This window comes from Protopterus annectens, chromosome 3.part1 (assembly GCF_019279795.1).
Source record: "Protopterus annectens isolate FY-2018-M chromosome 3.part1, PAN1.0, whole genome shotgun sequence".
Lineage (NCBI taxonomy): Eukaryota > Metazoa > Chordata > Ceratodontiformes > Protopteridae > Protopterus > Protopterus annectens.
The window spans coordinates 382,236,193-382,261,347 of record NC_056732.1 but is presented as its reverse complement, the minus strand read 5'-3'; the positions used below and the strand labels follow the sequence as shown (position 1 = coordinate 382,261,347).

At 38.0% G+C, this 25,155-nt stretch overlaps 1 protein-coding gene across 1 annotated transcript in view; it reads right to left on the bottom strand.

Moving 5' to 3' along the window:
- Positions 1-25,155, bottom strand: part of CCHR3.PART1H7orf31 (chromosome chr3.part1 C7orf31 homolog) — a 559,004-nt gene that overhangs the window by 323,590 nt on the left and 210,259 nt on the right. The window contains exon 3 of the mRNA XM_044066850.1: positions 24,471-24,542. Coding sequence (XP_043922785.1) covers positions 24,471-24,542 — 72 coding nt within the window. The remainder of the gene's footprint in view (positions 1-24,470; positions 24,543-25,155) is intronic.

Here is a 25,155-nt window from a genome sequence, read left to right as displayed (position 1 = left end):
GTTATGACATCTGCAGTAATTCCTTTTTTCTTTCATTATCTTCCAACAATTACTGCAGATCTGATATTCAAAAGCTGAGTGTAAATCTAAAAATAAATCAATCATCTGTTGTGAGTGCATTTCTATTTATCATTCAGCAATGTGCTGCAACAAATAACAGACATCTAGCATACATGAATTTCAGGATTTATTTGACATTTTTTATTTTCAAAAACTACAGATATTTCATGCCTATGCATATTTGGGTCATTTAGTCTTTGTCTTTATGAGTAAAAATATTTTATTTATCATCCTTTCCATTGCTTATGAAACTTAGTATAAAATGTGGCATAGTACAAATCTTTATACTGGTACAATTTTTTAGCCAGCTTTCTGCATTCTCTTTATATAGTTCCTTGATAATTCTGTGATTTTAAATATTGTATCTTCTGTTTTACTACAAGTGTTAATCTCTAATCCTATTTGCATCTTGTAGAACTTATTTTATGGAGAGCTTATTCTTAGCAAAACTCACCTCATTTTCTTACCTTTTCATTATGTTCACTGTTTCCTGAGGTAACTACTCAAATACATCACCAAAGCCTTCTGTTCTAACTATAAGGCATACTTTCTCCAGCTCACAGTTTGCAATCTTTAATATCTAAGAATTGAATATTTTAATATTTTTAAATTCAGTTTCTTGTGCATATCTTTTCATTTGCTATTACGTAAATAACATTAGCTTAATTAATTTTATCTTTAGCCATGGTAAACTTCTGTTTTCACATTTTCAGACTGACCAAAAATCTCTTACATTTCCTCTTTCTGTTAAGTAAGTGTATTGGCCATTTCATCCATTAATTCCACTTCCATTTAGAATAATCAAATCATGAACAGTTATAAACCTAACAATTTCTCTCCTGCATAATTTATTTTCATGTCCTGTGGTATCCTCAACATGTATGTTGTAGCCCTGTTGGCCGCATTACTATTTGTTGAGTATTGTTTAATCCAATTTTATACTATTGTGTTATGTTATTTGTTTACATTGTTTACATGCCTATACATCGGAGGATGATTTATGGCAGGTGGTGTGCCACATTCTCTCTTATGGTCACATAACTCAAAGAAAAAGTAGAAGTTAAGATTCTGTTTTTAAAAATATTTTCCCTTTTCTGTGATATTTTGCAACCTTGGAAGAAGCAGATATACAGATGAGGGTACAGAGGTAGAGCCCCCACTTTAAAGTTACTTGAAGTATGCCCCCTGAAAAATGATTATTTAGTAGTCTTTGATGATGTCATTATAGGCAATGACATCATTAATACTTTACTTGTGCTACAGAGGTTTAGATTATTATTATTTGCATCTCAACTAAAGGGGCTATGGCATTTCATTATACAACTGCAGAGATCTTTATTAAACTATTATAAACACTATACAGTCATTTGAAATCACCAAATTAATGTTCAAAACTTGTTACTTATCTGTTAAATTGTTTATTTCCTCTTGTACATCAATTCTACATTTTTCCTGTCTTCTTCTGACTTTTTAATGGGGATCTAGATATTCAACAGTGTGACCCATTCTTTCATTATACTTAGTTCGACTGCTAATATGTCAGCAGTTGATACAATTTCTTTTGAAACAAAGTATCTATTAACTTAGAGTAATTTTATCAGTCTAACACTTGGTGTCCTGTAGTTGTGTCTTTCTTTGCCAAAAGACCTATTTGTAATTGAGAAATTATGCTAACTTCATTCTTTGTGTATGTGGACTGAAATTGTATTCTATTCCAAATGTATTCCAATCCTATTTACCCAGTATATTTTTTCCATTCTGGCAGCTAACATTGACTTCTATATCTTTTATACAATTCTTTATGACATCATAATAAGTTTTCATTGTTGCATATTTCCCATTTATCCAATCTATTATCCAACCTGTCTCCTTTATATTTAAATTTATCTGTAGTATGGTTTTGAAAAGGAATTTTAAGACAATTCTTAAATTATTTGACATTGCACTAAATTTTAAAAATGAATTGACCCTGTACCCAGTCTATTAATTTCCCTTTGCTTATTTGTACTTGTTTTTTTAGATCATCCCTTTCTCTTTCTTGAATCTGCTGTGTAGTTTTAAATAATAAGTTAGTCTCACTTGCCAAGAGTAAGTGTTAGACTATATGAAAGCTGCACTGTCTGCACCCATATAATCAATTCATTTTGTGGAGGCAAGAGGAGGGCACCTCCAGGCTAAGTAAGAGTCCCAATGGCTATTCATTCCATCCTGTAAGCACTGTCAACCCAAAAATTACCCTAATGGCAAGAGTTGGATAACTGGGATTGGGTCAGCAAGCTGGTCTCTCAGAGCAGCCTACCCCAAGACTGCTTGAACCAGGTTAGTCAAATAGAAGGCTCATTCCCAACTAGCTTTGCTGTTAGTTCCACCTCTGACATTGATAGAATCTAGTCTTATTGCTGTTTCACCCAGCTCTAGACTGATTGAAGTTCTCAAAGAAAAATGATTTTTGACTCATCTCTGTGGCACACAAGGATAAAGCCCTGACTTCACCCCAGATAATCCATGTTCAATTAGGAAGACTGGAAGATGGAAGAACTGGGCAGAGGTGAGGAAGCTAGTGCATTTGTCAGCTTACCTGTCATAGGTGAAGGGAGGTGGTATGACTCAGTGGCATACCTGTGGAGGTAAGCTGGCAACATATGGTTCAAGGTATCACCTCACTGCCAGTAAAACTGGGTAGGGCTGTCCATGTGTGTTGCAATTATCCCTCTTTACCTTGGGGCAGTAACTAAGGAATCTCAATCCTCTCCACTGTCTCCGGTAAGGGAGCATCACTAAAAACAGGGATAGTAATCACAACGTCCCCTAACAGTACACTGGGAACAGGCTACAAAACCTGGGACTGGACTATATGCTTCACTCCAGGTTCCCAAATGAGTCTCCACACTATCCACTGTGGAATACTGTGTTCCAGTTCTAGGCACCTGACACACACACTCTTAAATGTCTGATTTCACACATGCACACACTCTTGGGAAAGACTGACACAGATTTACCTGCTGCCCCCCCTAAATTATAAGGTAATGGCTGCCACCAATCAAATACCACAGTACCCTTCAAAAGTGGTGTAGAATTATATTGGGTAAAATAGATATGGAAACAAATGGTAGCATGTATTCCAAGCAGTAAGGCTTTTTGGAGTGGTCCTGGTGTTATCACAATAAGCACAAACACTCTCAAGTTATTAAAACTATTAATTAATAACCAGCTACAATAAGATGTAGTAAAACATTTAATGATAAATAAAAGTATTTAAAACATGTAAATACTGAATAACTGATTCCAATAAACATCAGAGTTTCACTACAGGAAATATGAAAATAATACTACAGGATAGCTCTCACATTGATTTTAGAAAATCTCTAACTATCTAGCTGTAGTTCCCTGACTATCTTAAGATTAACTGTCCCTATCTAATATAAATAACTTAGCAAGGCAAGATTATACTCTTACTTCTGCAAGGTAAGATGAGAAATTATGTCCACACTCCAGGCTGTTATCTGTCCCTAGTGACTGGAACAACTACTCCGGAAACAGCTATTGAAAACAACTACTGAACAATAACTGAACAACTGACTCAGAACCTGCTTTTATAGCAGATTTTTAAAAGTAACAGGAAGCTGCTATGAGAATTCTACTCTCTCATATCAGACTTTGAACAAATAAACAAACAACTGCAATGAAGATTCTATTCTCCCAGCTATGGCACACAGTGACATCATATCTAGGTCAGCTGACCCTGGCACAACATACATTTAGAATTCTGTTTACAAAGAGCATGTGCATTTGGTCAGCCAGAAGAACACTGTGACATTCAAGCGTCCTGCATAAATCAGAGTGATAATCAAAAGACATAAACTTATTTATAAACTTATAGCTAGTCATGCTGGCTTATGTAACAGAGAGTAAATTACAATTATTTTCAATTATTTACAAAAGTTCAGCCAGTCATGGTAGTACAGATAACAATATCTGATATTCTCACATGTGTAAGTCACAAGTGTACCATCCCTGGTAGTAGCAATTGTGACATCACAGCCACAGTAGGGTGGGATTAGGCCAGGTAAGGGACAGGGAGTTACATGATTGGCAGACTGTCACTCCCTAACACCCAATTCTCACCAGCGATGAGAAAGAATGGACTCATTAGGCTCTCACCCTAACCAGGGAGGGATAGTTTATAGGGCTTTTCCTCCAATCAAGACATGAATGGACCTACCTCTCACCCTACAGGAGTAACAAATAGGTCAACTGGGAGCGGGAAGTGGAACCACTGGACAGATTGTGTGAATAACAAAAAATGTTCTTTTTCAGTATGACATAAAATTCTATGGTTAGTAGGCTAAATGTTGTGCAATGTTTTTATTTCCCTAATGGAGACCAATTTCCCACCTTCCTTTATTTCCACATGTATTTTCTTTTCTTTTTCTTTGAATAATTCTGCTGTCAAACATTTGCTTATTGTTCACCTACTAGTTTTACAAGTCTTCTCTCTTTTTTCAATGTTATTGTCCAAAATGTCTCTTGACTCACTCCTTTCCCTTGTTTTCTGCAGTATCTAGCATCCACATCTTCATCCTTTCTTTACTTCCTTTGCATCTTCTTCTTTATGCTCTTTATTCCTTCCTTTCCTTATTTTTTCAAATATTCCATATCTTCTCAGAATGGTCGTCTTTGATTTATCCTCTTACTTGTAGGCTCATAGGTTCATGGGTTATTGCTAAGCAACTGATTCATAGATCCATAGAAGTTTAGCAACTACAGTTCCACTACTTGCTATCCCTTGAGACTGGGGATGTATTTGCAATTAACCGTCTATTCATCTAAGTTACATTTGAAAAGAGAGGTGTTTATTCCTGAGGAGAGGGATGCTCTGAGTGAGTTATCTGTCAGAGTAGCAGGTTCAGTTTAAGATTAAGGTCTTTAGTATGAATGTTCATCATGTTTCTAATTTTGCAAATATGAAGGAGGTTAGTCAGGACAGGGTCATTTATGGCCAAGAAGAGTTCACCACTAAGGGCACCATACCTCTCAACTGCCCAGATTTTTGCAGAATGTCTAGCTAATCCATGAGGGACAGAGGTACTAAACTGGGGTGAATTTGTGGTTAGCCATCCAATCATCTGGGTTACTTTTGAATAGGGAGGAGTACTTTGCTTTATGTGAGGTTGAAAACAGTTTCGCAGAAGCAGAGTTCTCTCTGATTACCTAGCTCTCTTATCGTGTTCTGTTTATGTTGCAAAAAGTGATTGACATCCCTTGTGCTGGTATTTATGCCACCACTCGACTTGAAAATGTGTAATAAGTCTGAACGGGTAGGGTCTGTTGATGATATATACATGAGGCAGAACTTACCTTCCGATTGCCTGTATGACAAAATGTGGGATAAAGCTTTGAGATGGTCTGCATAGTTTGATGATTTAGGCCCATAATTTTCTTAGTGAGGACTAACTGGTTATTTCAGTTAGGACAAGTGTTTGGACAAAAATATACAGAAAGAGGCATTAAACTCAATGATCAGTTTAATGAGTGTCGAGTACAGTGAAATGACCACATCCCTGGACCTGGATGCCATACCTTTACATATAACCTATATGATGGAAAAGGACTTCCTTACAATAGTGGCTACAAAAGACAGTTTGCTGTTGACATGTTTCTAAATCCTTGACTATGGAATCCATTTTGGGTTGTGTTGTCAATGTGATAATTACAAGGTCAGTCATGCCAAAGGACACAATTATATATTTTTTGGCATTTAGTTTTAGTCTACGGTTTTGACAGTAGCTATTTGTTTGGACAGGCCCTGCAGGAGGATCATGGTGTTCTCTGGGGTGTTTATGATCTGGCTTTAAAGAAAGTAACCAAGAACAATAGTTGCAAAGGGACAACATACGAGCAAAATGAATTGTTAACAGAAATATGTCAAATGGGAAAGATCTTGAGAGTTGGAGGAAATACCAGAGTTTTTGTAGAAAAAAACAATTCAGCTTATATCAGACAGAAACAGCACAAATTTATTCCAGTCATGATGGAATGTCAGTGAGCTGCAATATTCAGAGTGCTTAGCTCTAGGAGCTCAAAAACATCTATGGAGGCTGACCAGATGATGAGAGAAATTAAGCAATTTAACTGGCAACAACTGAATAAGTAAGGAGATCTGGTTCCAGCTGCAAAGCCATCTGCAAATAATGATAACATGTGAGAGATAGAGGGAGAAAGAGAGAGAGAGAGAGACTGCCAGTGAGTCCCTTTCCTTTGTCCTGAAAGAAGATGCTAGAAGAACAAAGAGCAGCACAGGAGCTGACCAAGAGAATTAGCAAAGATTTGGGATTGATCCAGGTGCTGGTAGTGATTGAAGGTGAATTGCCCTAGGATAGCTGAAGCAGAAGCAGACCTGTAATTTAAGTGGGAGACCTGAAATGCAACAATTCCACTTTGTGGATGGATGAATTGAAATAAAATAGGCTATTTTAGAATAATAATGCTTGCACAAATGCAGTTTGACTCAAGAGCCTGGGGATAAAATTATATTTTTATTGTTTTGGATTACTATGGCATGAAAAAGGAAGATCAGCATGACTAAGTAAGTACAACTATTTATTAAAATAAGTAGAGATGAATCAACTGTTAAATGTATTAAATATGAATATGAAAAGTGTTAATATTTTGCAGGTGGACTAAATAAAGCAATGTTTTTGTGGAGAGGAGTGTGTGGATGTGTGTTAGGGTTTAAGTTCTGAGTGTTAAGAACTGTAATGTACGGCATTGAACTAAAAATAATAATAGTTACAACATACAAAAAATCAGCATCATTGTATAGCAAAGCATAGTTTACACAGTTTAGCTAGATGTACTTCATATCGATCACTGCTGCAGTAGCATAAGCTATATGGGTTATATCCTGCCCAGGATATGGCCGGCCAGCTTTAAAAGCTTCAGGGCACCTTCCACACACCCAAACTGCTTGTTATAGCTGAGCTTACTAAACAGTCAGGTTTGGGCTTCTTTACTTATTTATTGAAAAGGTAAGCATTTATGAAGTAGGTAGTAGTTGGAAAGATGGAAAATAGGTCAGAAGTGATAGTTGTTAATTGGAAAATAGTGAAATGAGACTTTAAAGCTGTGATTGAAATACAGGAAAGATAAATATGGTAATAATAAAAATATTATGAAGGGCAGGCAAGGGTTAATTTGCAAAATAATTTAGAGAACCTCAATGATGAGGAAGGTGAGCAATGTAGAGGTGAAAAGAGGAGTATCAAACAAAATTAGGCAATATCGATGCGAGTGGAAAAGTGGCACTCAGGCATTTATTCGAATATAATAAACCTAAGGCACAAAAATGTTTACCACAGAACTTAAGGAAGAAGAAAGTGGAGAAAGTAGAAGCAGTAAGTATGAAGGATCTTAAGTCTAGGAAAATTACAAAAAATCTTGAAAGAATTAAGGAAATATTCAGGAGCAAGTATGAGGATGTGCAATGACTGAAAGCTAATCAGGAATCTACATACCTGTCTCTGATTTAAAAGTCAGCGTTTGAGGAAACAAGTGCTTGCTCTCCAATGTAAGTCACAGGTTATGAGTGTTTATCAGTAAACTTTAAAACCATCTGTGGCTTTTTCTTCTTTTGGCTTTTGCACCTGTATAACTTGGTAGGAAGCATTTAGTCCACAAAGTGTCTTTGGTTTAGAGGAGGAAGATGGCAGTAAGTACATCAGAGTGCAAGACAGAGTGGCTAGATATAAAGTACAGAAAACCTTACAACATTGGTGCAAATGCTGCTGCAGAATACACAGTGAATTAAATGTACAACCCTGCAGCATGATCAGAAGCTAACAGCAATAGAGAATTAATTGCAAGAGCAGAGTGCTGAACTGAATGCTGTAAGAAACATAATGGCTACCCATTCAGCAGAAATACAGGAGATTCATTCACTCACATACAAAAAGGAAGCAAAAAATTTATGGTATAGAGAACAGGGCATGCCAGAAGAATCTAAGACTGACTGGATTACCCGGAGGTCTAGAAGATGACCTAGTTTTATATACTACAAAGGAAGTGTTAGGTTTGTTGCTTTGGAACACTACCTGGGTTTCATGATTTTTAGAAATGATTGTGACTGAGCTCATCAACGAAGTTTTAAGTCTACTAGTTTTTCTGATTTTTATTTTTTCCTCAACATTCGTGTTGGTGAGGTCAGAACGAGGACAGATTCCTGTGCTTGTTCATTTTTTATTTTTCATTTTTTTATTTTTTAAGTTTTTTTAATGTTGGGCACAATTTGGTGGCAAAGAACGCACATGGAATATATCCTAATGTTCATACTCCTAATGTTCCTAGGTAGTTTATCATACACTTGTTGGATTATAAGAAGAGAGAACATTTGCTGAGGAAATGGAAGGAAGCAAAATGGTTTTCTATACATTATTAACATCAAGGATCATATTACCACTGATTGCTGTACTGTTTTGTACCTGAAGTGGACAGCATTTACACCAGTTTTCAGGAAATGTAGGGAGCTGGGGGTAAAGGTCCAGTTGAAGTTTCCAGCAATCTAAACACTTCAACATCAAAGGGAATCACTTATCTCCTTCCATCCAATGGAAGTGGAAGCCATACTGAATAACTGAACAGTGTCATCACTGACAACATCTTGTAAGGAGGTGCTGCATAAAGACATTGTGCTCACCGATGGGAAGAAATGGGAAAGAACCCCAGTGTTATCATCTGTGAAATCTCCTTTAAGTAAGAAGAGTTAAGGGTCATTTAGTAAAGCCTGTAAAGTTCTTTTACCTTGCATGCAAGAAAAGATTCTGTGCTAAAGCTCCAAAATCATCTATCCCAGATCCTTCCAATGTGGGCATCTCACAGCTGGAGGAGTGTCATTCTTTAGTGTTCACCTCTGAAACTAACTCTGCCGAGTGACTGTGACATTTTAATCCTGCTGTCCAATTAGATAAGTATAAGCCCCCCTTGTTTTTTCTTTTTTTGTGTGGAGAGGAGTCAAGGTGTGTTGTATTCTGGGGTAAGGGTGGGAAGTACATCCTGACTGGGGCAAAGAGCTCATTGTTATTTCTGCCTAGTATTCTCACTCTAGGTGGTGTGGCAAAGCGATTGATTAGTTTATTGATTGTTTTGTCAGCATATTTTTTGCAGATCACCTTTTGATGCATTTAATTGATATTTTTACTTCTTAGTCTATAGTCTCCAATCCATTTTTTTAATCCTAGTACTTTGTATAGATGAAATATTTCTCTATTGTTTCTCTTCCATATTTCTGCATCTACAGACTCCTGAGGGAGAGAATGAACTTATTTGTGTCTAACTTGTTGTGTGTCAACCTCAGGCAACCAGATAGGGTATTTATTTTCACAAACAAGGTTAGTGATTGTAGTGTTGTTTGTCTGTCCTGGAATGTGTGGGACAGGGCCTCTTTGAATAAGAGAATGGCTGTGCTGGAAAGATTGAACAAGTTTTGGCCAGATGTTTTTTTTTTTTTTTTTTTTTTTTACAGGAACCTAAGCTGAACTTTACCAACTCTGAAATGTTTATTACAAGTTGACCTGGTTGGGGGAGGGCTAGTGGGAATAAAGCCTATAAGACAAGAATATTCATTTTAATTCATAAGTGATTATGCTTTACCCCCACTGTCTTTGGCTAAACATTCAGCTAGCTAGTATGCTTATGAAAGAACCGAAAGCTGCTTTACTATTGGATTTTTGTATTGCATTTGACTCCACAGAGTGTGAATTTATTTGGAAAGTATAATTTCCCTCAAAAATGTATTGCTAAGATCCAGTTATTACATAAATCACCTTTAGCTTCTCTTATCACAAATGGTTATCAGTCTCCTTTTTTCAAATTGCTCAGAGGTACTAGGCAGGGTTGTTCAACCCACCCACTCCCTTTATTTGCTTTGATGTCAGAACTGTTAGTGCTTATTTGGGGAATGAATTGGGATCACTTGCCATACATTAGCTTTTTCAAGAACTTATTTTGTCTCTCTCATTTTCAAATGATGGGGTAATCTGAACTCATGACCCTAGTAAGACCATGTCTTTTAAAACTATTGAGGAGCTTTGAGTTGGTCCCTGAATTAAAGATGAATTTGGCTAAGACTATTTTATCTCCTTTAAATAAGGCAGATTTTGAGTGTTTGAAACTGTTTCTTTGGTGAATTGGAATTGTTTATGTAGGTAAGTGTAAATATCTAGGTATTATTATGATTTACCCTCTTAAGGATATGTTGGATCAGAATGCTATAACGTTACATAATTATATCAGATCTCTAAATAGAGGTGAGATACTTGCATTCATGTAAAAAAATGGTGGTTGGAAAAATCCTGCAGATCCTACCTCATACAGACCAATTTCAATACCAACTCAAGGCTACAATGTATTTATGTCTATATTACCAATGGTTATTGTCACAACAGGAGGTACTGCCAGCCATGCTAGGAGATGGAGGGTAGTGGATGTGTAAAATATGCCAGCAGAGATAGCTGGAATTTTGTAAAGAATTATATGTCATTTGTATATCAAACTGATTTGTACAGATGCTCTTATTTAGACATGTATTTGTAAAGTTGCTTATGTTAAAATGTATCAATTGTGTGCCCTGCTGGAAAGAAAAGAAATGTACATGCATTATTGTAACTGAATTAAATGTATATGTCTTAACAGAGGGTACTGGAAGGGAAGAGGTCAATCACAATCCAGCTGAAGCAAACTTTGAAAAATTGATGAAATTAAATTCAGCCATAAAGATGTTATCACATAGTTTTGAATGGAGCCAGAGACACAATGTCTGTGCTAAAGTGTAGTTTGTAGCTCCTGTAGGAAGAGTGGAATGGTTTTATTGTTTTATGGCTTCCAGATGCTTTAATAAAATTTAGCTAAAGGTCTAGTGTGTATTATAGCACATAGATGCTAAACCATTTCAGATTGTAGTGATGGGGAATAGTGTGAGAAACAGAGTCAGATAACCAGATGTCTGTGATGTCATTTTGTAAGCCAGAAATAATATTTAGATATCAGTAGGAGATTACTCTGAGTACTCTCTATTCTGTCTTGGATCTAACAACAAGGACCACTCACCCACATCATCTTGCCTTGCTCTATTTAGCAAGTAGGAACAGTAATTCTCTAGATCAGTCAGGAAAATATAGTGAGAATAGTTAAGTATTGTTTTTCTGTAACTGTGTGACTCTTTCCAGCTGTGTTATTGTCAATACTTCCTGTGACTAAAACTCTGGTGTTTACTGTAAATAGATATGTAGCATTTTATAGTTCTTTTATCATTTGTTATTAAATATACTTAAACTTTTCATTGCAGCTAGTCCTTTTTAGAAAATATTTACGTTTTGAGAGCATTTGCATATATTTATTTGATGATAACTCTGACCACTCCTGAAAGCCTTGCTGTTTGTTCAGCATTACCATTTGTATTAATATTAACTTTAGTATAATTGGATGCCATTTTAAGAGCCTTATAGTAACTGACTGGCGGCAGTGAAACTACCTCATAGTCTGGACAGAAGGTGGCATAGCTGGTAGATCTGTGCCAGACCTTCCCAGGTGCATGTGTGCATGAAAATTAAATCTCAAAGAATGTGTGTATCAGGTACTTGGAGCTGGGACACAAAGCACTGGTTTCACAGAGAGGGTGCTGGAGGACTTGGCTTGGACACTTGGCTGAGGACCTAACCCTACAGCTGTGCCAGTGGGGTGTCTTACTGGGGACCTGGAAGGATACAGATAGAGAAACCCAGATCCTTGGCTGAGTGTGTTCCATGCATACTCTTAAGGGGAAATTGTGCTTGATGCAGAGAGGTCTGCATCTGGAAATACTGAGTGTATCCATTTGTATTTCAAGTGAACATCCCTTTCCAGTGTCAGTGGTAAGGATTCAGGCTCCTTGATTACTGGCCCAGTATGGGGATGTCACAGTTGTCAAGATTGTTGCCAAAATAGGTAGACCTAGATCAGCATGGATTTGTATGGAGGAGGAAGACATATGAACACATTAACAGAACTCTGATGACTCAGAAGAATACAGAGGCCAAAAATTACCATTACTACAAGTACGTCTGGATGCACAGAAGTCTTTTGATTAAAAGAAGTTATATACTCACCATAACATTCCATCTGTGTTGTCCATTTTCATTCTTCCTTAACAAACAGGTTTGGATCTGATCCTCAGATCTGACTTGGCTACTTCTAAAGATTGTAGGATCCAAATCTCAAGTTCCTCCCTTACCCATAATGCCCCTGACCCCTACAAACCCTCAGATTGAGTTTGCTGCTATAATATATATTATAATCCTAAAATATAACAATCCTATGACAGCAAAGTGATAGCTGAAAGATCAGGAGCTCAAATAGGAACTACGGTTCCTAACAATACTTCTGTTAGGTCTATCCCAAATCATGGACAAGGGGAAGGGGGAGTAGTTGAGGGAGAATGAAATTGGACAAGATGGATGGAATGTTATGGTGAGTACAAACTTCTTTATCTAATGTTGTCATTTTCATTTGTTCCTCAATGAATGGGACAGAGTCCCCAGCTATGGTAACCTTTGGTTGCCCTCATGGAAGGATGTTCCAGAGAACCACGGAACAAAAGGTGGTTCTGTTTCTGGAAATTATGTCCAATTTGTAATGAGCAGTAAAGGTATGGGTATTACACCAGGGCAGCTGCACAAATATCATCACTAGAGGTTCAAGCCCAAAAGGCTGCCGCTGTAGAAATTGACCTGGTTGAATGGGCCTTTGGTTGTCTTGGTAAGGTTATACCTTTCAGGGAATAAACATAGAAAATTCATTTAGCTAGTGTAGCTTTTGAAACTGGTCTTTTCAGTCTTTTACTAGTAAAATAGACAAATAACTGATCAATGTTTCTATATTCCTTAGTCCTGTGAAGGTAGAAATGAAGTTGTCTATGTAGATCAAGAAGATGAAAGGTGTATTCTCCTTTGTTTTCAAATCTGCGGAAGAAAAATGGCAAATTGATGACTTGGTTGATATTGGTTTCAGGGCCAACATTTGGTAAGAAAGAAGGATTTGTCCACAAAGTAACCCTGTCCTTGTGAAATATCAAATATGGTGGTTTGGAAGACAGTGCTTAGAGTTCAGATACTCGTCTTGCAGAAGTTATAGCTACCAGAAAAACTGTTTTCCATGAAAGAAACTTGAGATCTACTTTAGCTGATGATTCAAAGGGAGAAAGTACTAAGGTTTGCAAAACCATAGTAAGGTTCCAAGATGGAGTAGGGTCCTTTATTAGAGATCTAAGTAAGAAGGTTCCCTTAAGAAAGGCCTTGCATAATTTGGATGAAGCTAAAGGAGAAGCATTATCTCCATGTGACAGTCTGAGATGGCTGTTAACTGGACATTGACAGTGGAAAAACTTGCTCCATTTTCAAAAAATGAGGCAAGAAAATCTAGAACCGCTGGAGTAGGGTGGTAAAGGAATCTAATTATTTGTGATGAGCCCAGAAGAAAAATCTTTTCCATTTACTTTTGTATATTTTTCTAGTTGAAGGTTTATGAGAAAAAAATAGGATTTTTTGAACTGGGGAAAGCCTGGAATGTCTAGCCATCATCGGAACTGGAGAAAACCATGTGGTCAACTTGAGACCTGCAATATCCGGATGAACTTTCCCTGATTGGTGAGATAGGAGGTCTGGACTAGGATCCAGCATCCAAGGAAGATGTACTAAAGGAAACCAAAAGAAGGGTAACCACACTTGTCAAGGCCAAAAGGGGACAATGAAGTTTACTGTACTCTTCAACTGAAGTGCTTCCTGAAGAAACTTGGGGAAGAGAGGTAGGAGAGAGTAAGTGTAAAGGAGACTGGAGGGTCAAACATGGACCAGAGTATCTCTCGGTGACTGCCCCTGAGGTGGGATAAGAGCAAAGAACCTGCTGCATTTGTTGTTAAGGCTGGATCCAAATAGATCACAGCAGGGTTGATCCTATCTGAGGAAGATCATGTTTGCCACTGATTGGTTGAGAGACCACTTGTGAGGTATGAGGATGGTCCAGCTGTGTTCGTCCACTAGAATGTTGGATTTTTCCAGTATGTGCATTGCTACAAGAAAGTGGTTGGATGAAATTACCCATTGACATACTCTCATTGTTTCTTGACAAAAGGGATAGGACTTGGATCTCTCTTATTTGTTGATGTGCTAGACTACTGACATGTTGTCTGTTTGTATTGCAATAGTCCCTAGAGGGAGAAAGCTCTGGAAGTTCTGCAATGCTTAAAGCACCGCTCTCATCTCTAGGACATTAATATGCAAATTGGTCTTTTGTGGGGATCATATGCCTTGTATAGTCCATCCCAAGTACTGCTCCCCACCCCAACTGTGTAAGGTTCATGGTCAATGTGGCGCTGGTGGGAAGAAGGATAAATGGATGACCTTGGTCAATCTCTTTGGAGTACAGCCACCAAAGAAGAGACGTTTTGCTAACATGAGACAATTTTATTGGGTGATTTAAGGGATAATGATGAAAGGACCATTGCACCAGCAGGGTTCATTGAAGAATTCACATGTGGAAGTGAGCAGTGGGAATTAGGAGTTATTGTAGCAGCCATCGACCGTAGAGTTTTTAGGATTAGTTTTTGCAGAGGGAGAAGGAATGGAAAGAATCTGTTTGATGTGTGTCTTCAAAGTAAGAACTCTGTTTTGAGGCAGAAGATCTAGACAATTGACTGGGTCTAAGTGATCCCCTATAAAATCCACACCTTGAGCTGGTTGAAGTTGAGATTTGTGCATGTTGATGGTGATTCCCAGTGACAGTGACAGTTGAAGCAAATAATCCCTGGCTTTTACTAGTAGATGCCTGGTTGGTGCTGTAAGGAGCCAGTCATCTAAATAGGGAAACATTCTGAATCTAAGCAGTCTGAGATGAGCTGCTACCACTGCCATGCAGTTGGTGAATACCCTGGGGACTGTGGTGAGACCAAAAGGCAGGGCTCTGAACTGATAATGACGGCTTCCAGCCAGAAGAATAGATACCTTTGAGAGCACCTGTTCATTTTGATGTGATAGTATGCATTTTGAAGATTGATTGAGCACATCCAGTCATCCTTCTGAAGAAGGGGCATAATGGTCTGAACCATGACCATCTGGAATTTGGAATTCTTTACAAACTGGTTCAGGTAACTTAGATCCAAGATAGGTCTCAGGTCCCCTGTCTTTTTTGGCACTAAAAAGAACCTTGAGTAAATTTCAGATCCTGTTTGGTCTGGGAGGACCTCTTGGATGACTCTTTTTTCTAGTAACATTGTGATCTCTTCAGCTGCTAGCTCCCTTTGACTGGCTGAAACATTGGAAGCCTTTTCATTGTTTTTAGAAGAATTTGTAAAAATGGAATGAAGTATCCTCTGCATATGATCCTTTGTACCCAAGAGTCATTTGTTCATAGGTTCATAGGTGTGTACTAGGCTAATGGCCCTGGAGCCTTTATAAGCCTAGCCCATAGGATTGCCCTGGCATCATGCCACCCGTTAAACATTTCCTGAACTAAATGATGCCATGTCCTATGAATGCCTGAATCTGTAGTGTTCTGATATCAACAAGACTGCTAGTAGGACAATGGGCATTTCTCATAAGCAGGACTAAAGTTAGTTACTGTAGACACCCCCCCCCCCCGCCTTTGGGGCTATAATACACAATACAGTTTACATGCAAATTAGAGCAAAAAAAGTCTCCCAATTAGAATGTACTGATTAAAAAATAAAAATGGTTCTTAATTTATGGTCAGTTATAAAGGGTATCATTCTTATAAGCAGTCTCATGTAAACACAAGGCTAAAACTAATACAATTAAAAATGTAAAATGTAATTGCACTTAGGCAAGCAAGATTTGGATGATGGCTAACTAGGTGTTTTGCTGCAAGGATAAGCACCCTCCAACTGCCTCCAGAGAGAAGTAACCTTTCAGGAATGCTGGAAGGATCTGTATGAGAAATCTCAAGATCCTTGGTTCTGTGAATTCGTTTTACCACATGGGTGATGTCTACCACTGTATTTATTTCTCACTCTGCCTCTAGGGAAATATTCCACTTGTGACTCCTGGAAAGGGATTTGAGATTTTTTGAACCACATTTTCTTACTGCCATGTTGTTTCCTAGAGAAACGTCTCTGCGGGGTAGAAAAGCAAATTCCAATGTCAGACAAGGTCTTTCCATCCTGTTCACTGCAGGAGAGTCTATTTTACTGTTGGGTTAAAAAAGGATGATCCATCAAAGGGAGCATTGATGAATGACACCTAGAAGGGTTCTGCAAAATCGCACAATCACATCCAGGCCTGTCTCCTTATGGATATACTTGAACCGACCGCCCTCAAGGTACCTTCTGCTGCATGCAAGATCAATCTCATGTACACATTTGTAATTGATTGTAGGGTGGCCACTCACAAGGACAAAGACTTCTGTTCCTCAGCAGACATGGATGCTGGGGCAGAATTAGAGAGTTCCTTTATCAAGTCCCTCTGAATCTGGTGAAATGTGTCAGGTAGTTCAGTGATCGCAGGGAAAATGCTGCTGACACATACACTTGCTTCCCAATCCTGTCCAAAGCCCTAGACTTTCTGTGAAGGGGATGAACAATGGATCTTTGTTCAGCAAGCTCCTTTTTGGTGACTACCACAACAACCATGGCATCTACAGGAATCCCTTTAGTCCAGTACTGTCTAACAACAGGGGCACTTAAAATTTTGTTGGGGCATTTGGGGACAGGTTCCATGGAGTCCAGTTCCTTCCACACCCTGTGAAAGACACGGTCTATAAGCTCATCCACAGGGGGGTAAACCAAGACATAGATGGGCCAGACCTAAAGGGTTCCAAGAACACAAATCCCTTCTGGGAAGGGGTTTGGCAAGACCAACCTCATTTGTGAATAAGGATCTCTAAGATGTCTCTAAATGAGATATCTTCAGGTGGAGATCTAGGGGACCCTTCCCTCTCTTCAAAGTCAGTGTCTTCTGTGAGAGATTCCTATGGGGAATCCAAGTGCTTCCTCTTGCACGTCCTCTTCTGAGGGATCACCTCAGTGTGATGTTCCAGGGAGGTATCAGAAGAGATGGGGAATTCCCTAGTGGGAACTGCTTGGAAGCTTATTTGACAGGCTGTCCCTGAAGTGTAGGATGTGAGGACTTGGACACAGGGTCCAGAGAGGGAATAGGGTATGGATCCGTACAAGGGAGAGTCAACATTACTCTTGATTGAGAGAAAACCCTCTCCACCACATCAAAAACAGAGGAGCATGGGGAAGCTGAGGACAATCCTTCCTGAGCTGAGGCTCCTGGAGCAAATAACCCCTGAGCTCCCCCAACCCTCCACTCCAAGGGGGGAGTCAGAGCTGAGCTATCCAGCTCCAAAGCTCTGAGAGGAAGCAATGACTTTGAAAATGTTGGAGTCAAAGTCAACCCCTTGGATCCAATTCCAATGCTTCACCTCTGAGAGCTGTTGTCTTCCAACAATGTTGGACCTGATTGGGTCAGGGAAGTAGCCAAAGTTGAGGATGAAATAACCTTTAGATCTGACTATTTAACTCCCAGGGCACTCGGATCCAAGGACTCCAAACTGGATGGTCATATTGGGGAAAGAGTGATTACAGGTTGAAAAGAAGGTTGATGGCTCATGGATTCGATTCGATGGAACACGGAGCTAGCAAAACACCCATCTGGATCTGTGTCCTGAGGCATTTCCTCATCATCCTATCCACCTGCACTTTGGACAGACTACGGGAAGACCTAACAAAAGAATATTTGGAAGTTGGCCTTGAAGACTTCTTAGGTATCTCTTGCAAAAAGGGGGACCTCAGTCTCGGCAATGCTGGCTCCAGAGAAAACCTGAAGCACAGGGCTGAGGACATGGAACAGTAGATGGTATCAGATCTGAAGGTTTCAGATCTGAGATTTTAAGAACCTTCTTGGGAGGTTCTACACCAGGTCTAGCCTGAGGATGCTGGTTAGGTGAGCATTTATGGTGCTCCCTGGGCTCCTTTGATTTCTGGGAGGGGGTTTGAACCAATGACGAAGTGCCTGAAGATGAAGCTGAAGCATGAAGGAGGCCTTTCAAAATTAGCTTATTCCTCCTGTTGCTAATTGCTCTTGCATTAAAGGCCACACATATGGAACAAGAGGTGTCCAGATGTGCTGGGCCCCAAACAATAAATGCACTCCCTGTGAGCATCAGGGTTGGGGATCTTATGCCCACAGGAAGTGTATTTTTTAAAACCAGTCTGCTTATCAGCCATACTAGAGACAACACAATCTAGATTAAAGGAGGAAAGCAAGTTTTTTTTTTTTTTTTTTTTTTTTTTTAATAACAGGAGAGAGAGAAAAAGAAATAACTACCAATGATGATAGTACAAGAAAAATACCTGAAGGTATAGAGAAAACGGAAGAAACAGACTACCAACAATGGCAGTATAAAAATACGGAAAACTTGGTAAAAAAAAGAGTTTAAGAAAGTAAGCAGGTAAACTAACTAAAAGAAGGATAGCTGTAGAAAAAAAATTAACAAAAAGTAATAACTTTCGGTCATTAAAAAAAAAAAAAAACAAGAGGAGCTCAAGCTATTGCAATCCCAACTGTCATGAAGAGCGGCAAACAAGATCTGAGGGTTTGTAGTGGACAGGGGCATCATAGGTAAGGGAAGAGCTCAAGATTCAGAAACTAGAATCTTTAGAAGTAGCCAAGTGAGATCCAAGGATTGGATCCAAACCAATTTGTTGAGGAATGAATGAAAATACAAACATCAGATCATAAATTATGAATTTATGTGTACATTTATGACTGAATTTGCATTTTCTATTGAAACACTTGAATTAATAAGGAAGATAAATGCAGAGTCAGACTTGAGTGTAAAAGTTGGGGTGGGTTTTGTATGATCAATTAGTTTTTTCTAGAGGGACAAGACATGGATGTCTTCTTTTCTTATTGTTGTTTGAAATACATAGAGCCATTAGCAATGAAAATGGAAATGAGCAATGAATGGAAATGAGGAGCAAGCATCCAAGAGTATGAGTAGAATGGGAGATGGAAAAAATAAAACTGTTTTGGGTGATATAATAATATATCTGACAAATCCAGAATAAGATCTCCGGATGTTGTAGATTATTTTGAGACAAGTCCAAATGTTTTCAAATTCTAAAATAAAGGTAAAAAAAAAACATAGCTGTAAGCCATGTGCCCACCTATGAATTAGTGCAGCAATTAATATACATTTGTGGGCATGAAAAATAAAGTACCTATAAAATGTCTTTTAAGTACTCTAGCCCAATCAAAAAAGAACAATAAATAAATAAATAAATAAATAAACATCCCTGCCTACGTCATTGCTACATCATTGGCTGACAAGAGCAGTAATACCCTTAGAAGGAGTATGCCAGCCTCTGAAACACGTGGTCACACAATACATAATGGAATTACCTGTGTATGCACATAGAAGCACTGTGTAACCTTAATTACCACTCAAGCTTACTAACAAGGGGCAGGATACAAGCAATTTCTATGATGAATAGAAAAATTACAATGTTGCCATGTAGCAGATATGATATGTCAACCATGGGCCTGGGAGAAATAATAAGTTAATGAGTCTACCATGCAGGAATAAGCAATGAAAGCCATATATGCTTGCAAGCTGATGAACTGTTCTAATTCTTGTTTATATGCACACAATGAGCACCTCTCACTACCAGAAACAACAAACATGCAGAGTAGGAGATAACCTACCGATAGCCCAACAATTCATACCTCTCATGACTGTACACTGTCAATATGACTACTGCCACCCTTGCATAATGATCCTGTTCACCGCTACTGTCTTCCTCATATGATGACCCTGTTCACAACTACTGGCTCCCAGTTATAATGACTCTGTTCACAGCTACTGCCAACATTGCATGATGACCCAGACCACCACTACTGTCACCCAGAGCACATTATGTTCTGTTCACTTATATGTCACATGACAGGTCTGCCATATAGCAGGATTGCATGGGTGTATTGCATTGTCCCAAGGGATCCTGTGTGTGAGGTGACATCCCATGATAACATTAGGGTGTGCTGCCCTACTTATGTACACGTGTACAGTACAGGCTGTAGAAACTGTTGTGCTTCTTTAAAAACACCTTTATTAAATTACTTACTGATCCAAAACAGTGTTTCTGTGGGAGAATAAAAAACAAAAGATAATTTAATGATAATATACAATTACTAACCATGGGATGGGTAAGACCAATCTATAACTAAATGGGGTAGATTATTTTGAGCACAAAAAGGGAAACTGGATAGGCTTAAAATGGCCAACAAGGGCAGCTAGCCTAGTACTTTCCTATGAACATGAACCTATTTGTAGTGGCAAAGGGTAGGTGGGATTAAACTAAGCAGAAGATAGTCAAAAAACTTGGGGAGTAGAACTTCTTGGTTATGGATATGGATATTAAGATACATGCAGTGATTTTTTTTTAATATGGTCCTCTTGATTCTGTATGTTGGACAGACATATTTCTATCAACCAGATAATAAATTATGGCAAGAAATAAATAAGAAACTGAAGAACTTTATTTGGGAAAGAAAGAAAAAGAAAGTAAGAAAGAAAGAAAGAAAGAAAGAAAAAGAAAGAAAGCAACTAAGAAAGAAGGAAAACAACTAAGAAAGAGCCCCGTGGTTAAGTGAGATAAGCTGATATTAGTGTCAGAGCAAGGGGGAATGGGGTTGATGGTTTAAAGGAATACTTTACGGGTACACATTTAAAGCTATTATGTATATTGCAAGTTGAGATACATAAACTGGAATGGAGAGATGCAATTATGAGGCAAGGAGGGAGTACTACAGAAAGTGAAAGATTGTTTCACTGGAAACATGTACTAGAGGTATCAAAAACAAACAAACAAACAAATAAAAACAAACAAAAAGATAGAACACTATGTGTATCAGGTGGCATGTAGCATACTGAGAAATAAGCTAGTGAGGTGAAGGAATAGGGAAATTTTAGTAGGTGTCACACTGCCAGCTCAGCTATTTGGAATTTTGTAAATAATTCTATGTCATTTGTAAATATTAACATGATTTATACAGAAGCATGTGCTGAACAGGGTTTGTTCAGTACCAAGCTTCAAAAATGTAACCACAGCATGCACTGCTGGCTTAGAACAGAAATGTAGAGAAACTATTGTAACTGTGTGACTGTATATATTTTAACAGTAGAAACTAGAACATACAGAGTTAATTTGCAAAACTTCAAGAAAATAAGTTGAAATTAAATTGTTTTATGATTGTGCTATAAAAGTTATCTCTCAGTTTCAGTGTAGCAGACACAATGTTTAGAGCTAGAAGGTTTTTGTATTGTTTTGAAAGAGAATTACTAGGTTTGGGATGCAGAAGTGTTTTATTGCTTTATGACTTCCTAGTAGCTGCACAGTTCTGAGCAAACATCTGAGAGAGATGTTAAATTTAGTTAGTTTCTGACAAAAGGGGATTTAGCTTGGAAACTTATGTCAGGTGAAAAAAGTGATGTCATCAAGGCTAACCCAGCAGTATTATTTGATATTAATTTAAGAACACCCTAAGAGAGAAATTGGGCATTTTGTATATGGTTTTGGACCTACCAAGAACATCCACTCATCACCACCTTCTGCACTTGCCTTGCTGGAAGTAAGTTTCTGTGGCTTAGTAACTCTTCTAGATATAAATATGAATATAGTAAAGATTAGTTTACATGTTTTCTGTATTTATTTGAGACTGTCCTGCAATGTTGTTTTAAATATTCCCTGTGATTTTGAACTCTGAAATTACTGTGTTGATTTACTGAGTATTGTCTTGTTCTTTTATTATTTATTATTTTATATATATATATATATCTATATATATATCTATATATATATATATATATATATATATATATATATATATATATATATAAACCTTTCATTGTGGCTGATATTTGTGAGACATATTTAAGCTCTTGAGTACTTGCGTATGTATTTGGTGACACTGTACAGGCCACTCCTAAATAGCCTTACTCTTGGTCAGACTACCAGTTGGATTAATAGTAACTTTACACAGTAAGATAGGACACCCTTTGTTAAGGGCCTTAAGTAGTTGATAAGTAGTGGCTGGTGGCAGCTGGAACTTCCTTATAGTCTGAGAAGAAGGGGCATAGCTAGTAAACATGTGCCAGCCTTTCCCAGGTGTGTGTGTGTGTGTGTGTGTGTGTGTGTGTGTGTGTGTGTGTGTGTGTGTGTGTGTGTGTGTGTGTGTGTGTGTGTGTGTGTGTGTGTGTTTGCATATAAATCAAATCTCAAAGTGTGTGTGTATGACAGCTACTTGGACAGGGACATGAAGCACTGGTTGGACAGAGAGGGTGATGGAGGATTTGGCTTGTTCACTCAGCTTAGATTGCAACCCTGTAGCTTTGCCAGTGGGGAGTCTTACTGGAGATCTGGAAGAGGGAGAAGCCAGCCCAAGACTGACTGTGGTCTCTGTGTGCTCTTAAGGGAAATTGCATTTTACTGTGTGTGTTTACTTGCCATCCACCCAATGTGCACATCTCCTAGCTGTTGCCAGTGGTGAAGATTGAGGCTCCTTGATTATTAGGCCAGTGCAGGGACATCACAGTAGGGTTCTCAAATAAATGGATAGAGAGTAGACAAGAAACAACAGGAAGTAACAGGAGAAAGTCAGCCAAGAAACCAAGGCACTGCATAGAAATTACCAAGGGGGGAAGCCAAAAGAATGAGAGGAAGCAATGTAAGGATTGCACGATATGGATAGATTCCCTTATCAGAGAAGTATTGCAGAATATAGACAGAGAGAGAGAGAGAGAGAGAGAGAGGAGTGATAGGTGAGTGTCTTCCCCAGAGTTAATTTTTGGAGAATAAGAACAGATAGTGTTACGAAAAAAATGATAACTAGGAGTTTATGCAGAAACATACATAAGCATTTTAAAAATCAATCAGAGGAACTCAGGAAGGACTAGGAGAAAAGGCTGGGTGGACAAGTTACAAATGATCAATGGGGAAAGTATGAAGGACTGCGAAATATGTAACCAAATCAAGATAGAATAGGATATTTGTTTAAAAATGCTTACACAAATATTTTTATAGCAAGATTAGATGGCAATGGATCTTCCCTTGGGTACAGAGTTGTAGGTGTGGGGAGAATGACAGGAGAATCTGCGAACATGTCCTTGGGTACAGACTCAGAGGTGTGGGGAGAATGACAGGAGAATCTGCGAACATGTCCTTGGGTACAGACTCAGAGGTGTGGGGAGAATGACTGGAGAATCTGCAAACAGGTCTTTGGGTACAGACTCAGAGGTGTGGGGAGAATGACAGGAGCATCTGCAAACATGTTTTTGGTGAAGGTGCTGAGCTGAAGGAGTTTAAAGATATACAGTAAAATGCCCTAGGGCAGATGCTGGGTGGGAAGTGGAAGTTAATAAAAAGGTGATACTGCTACGCTGGAGTAGGGAAAGTAGAATATCAGGACATAAGAAGGCCTTATTAACTTCAATAATGTTAGCAACCAAAAAAGCAATAACCAGTAAGTGGAAATGAAGGGTTTAGACTGACATTGGAGCATGTGCTTGGTATTACAAAGGAAATAAAGTTGTTGGAGCAGGCTTGTCAAATAGGGGAAAGAGCAAAATACATACCCTTAATTGGAAAGCGTGGGACTATTACCTTTACAATGGGGACTGGAGTGGTTAAGAAGCAATGAATGCTGGGAGAACTAAAAATGTTGCAAAATGAAAGAGTAGTGAATAGCATCTAGATTTATTGATTGGAAGAACATCAATAGTTTGACATGTTAAAAGTTTATGGAAAAAAAGAAAATGAGCATGTAAATTCAAAATGTATATGACTTTAATATGATTTTGATGATGACTTTGGATACATATTATTTGATATATGGTGATTTTAATAAAGCTATACTCACACAAAAAAAAAGGTTCTGTGACGAAGTCCCTGCCTGAAACATCAGGATAACCAGAATGGGATTAACCAGTTTATGTTTTTTGAGAACAAATAGATAAATGATTTCCTTGAGTCATCCACAGTTAGTTAATTTCTCAGCTATTCAGAAATAATTCCTTGCCTGTTAAAGAAAATTATCTAGCTGGAATTTTAAACAAGTAGGCTCTTATGATGCCTTATGATAATACTCAATATTCAATAAGTGATATTCAGCAAATATGACAGTGAGGTTTTCTTTACACCAAGAAAGCTTTTCTTAGTATGATACCATGGAAGATGTAGGTAGTAATTCTTAATAAACATGTAAAACACAATAGCTTTATTTGTATGTAATTATTCTCCGCAATTTAATATTGATAAGTGTATCCTGAAAAAATAAGAAAATGCTTTGGTCCCACAGTACAAAACTTACAGTTGATCGCTCACTCGCAAATTACTTCTCTTTAGATGGGTTACATCATAGTACTGTTCAACAGGCACACCCCTAAAATCAAAAGAGAGTACTGTTAATAGTAATAATAACATCAATAATACACCAAAGCTGTCAAAGTATTTTTGATTGCAAATTAACAAAAAATTACATCCAAACTGCATTACTACTATTGCTGTTGTACAAACATTAGTAGAAAAAAAACAATAACTTTCTATATATGAAAATGATGTTTCTAACAGAGTACAGTAGATATCTTCAAATCGTGCAAGAGAAACTGATGAAATGCCTTCAATCTTTTTGGAACCTATCTGGTTAGGAAGTTATTTACCTCTACACAGATGGAATGTTAAAGTGAATTGGCTTGTAAGAGCAAGTTACATTGAATGCATAAAGGCATACATATTGAAGACAAAAAGTCCTACAGGGAGGACTTTCTAATACCCATTGAAATTACCTGAAAATGATATTTCCATTAATAAAATTATACTAAGATAAGGAGATGCGATAAATGTACTCACTATATCAGTTTACCTGTGGGGAATTCACATATATTGGGTTGTTAGCTAGAGATTTCCAAATCCTGCAATCCAATTTATATAATTTTTTCTCTCCTGCTTTCTTGCTCAAGGGTATGAGTGCCTTCTCTATGCAGCATAAAGGCCTC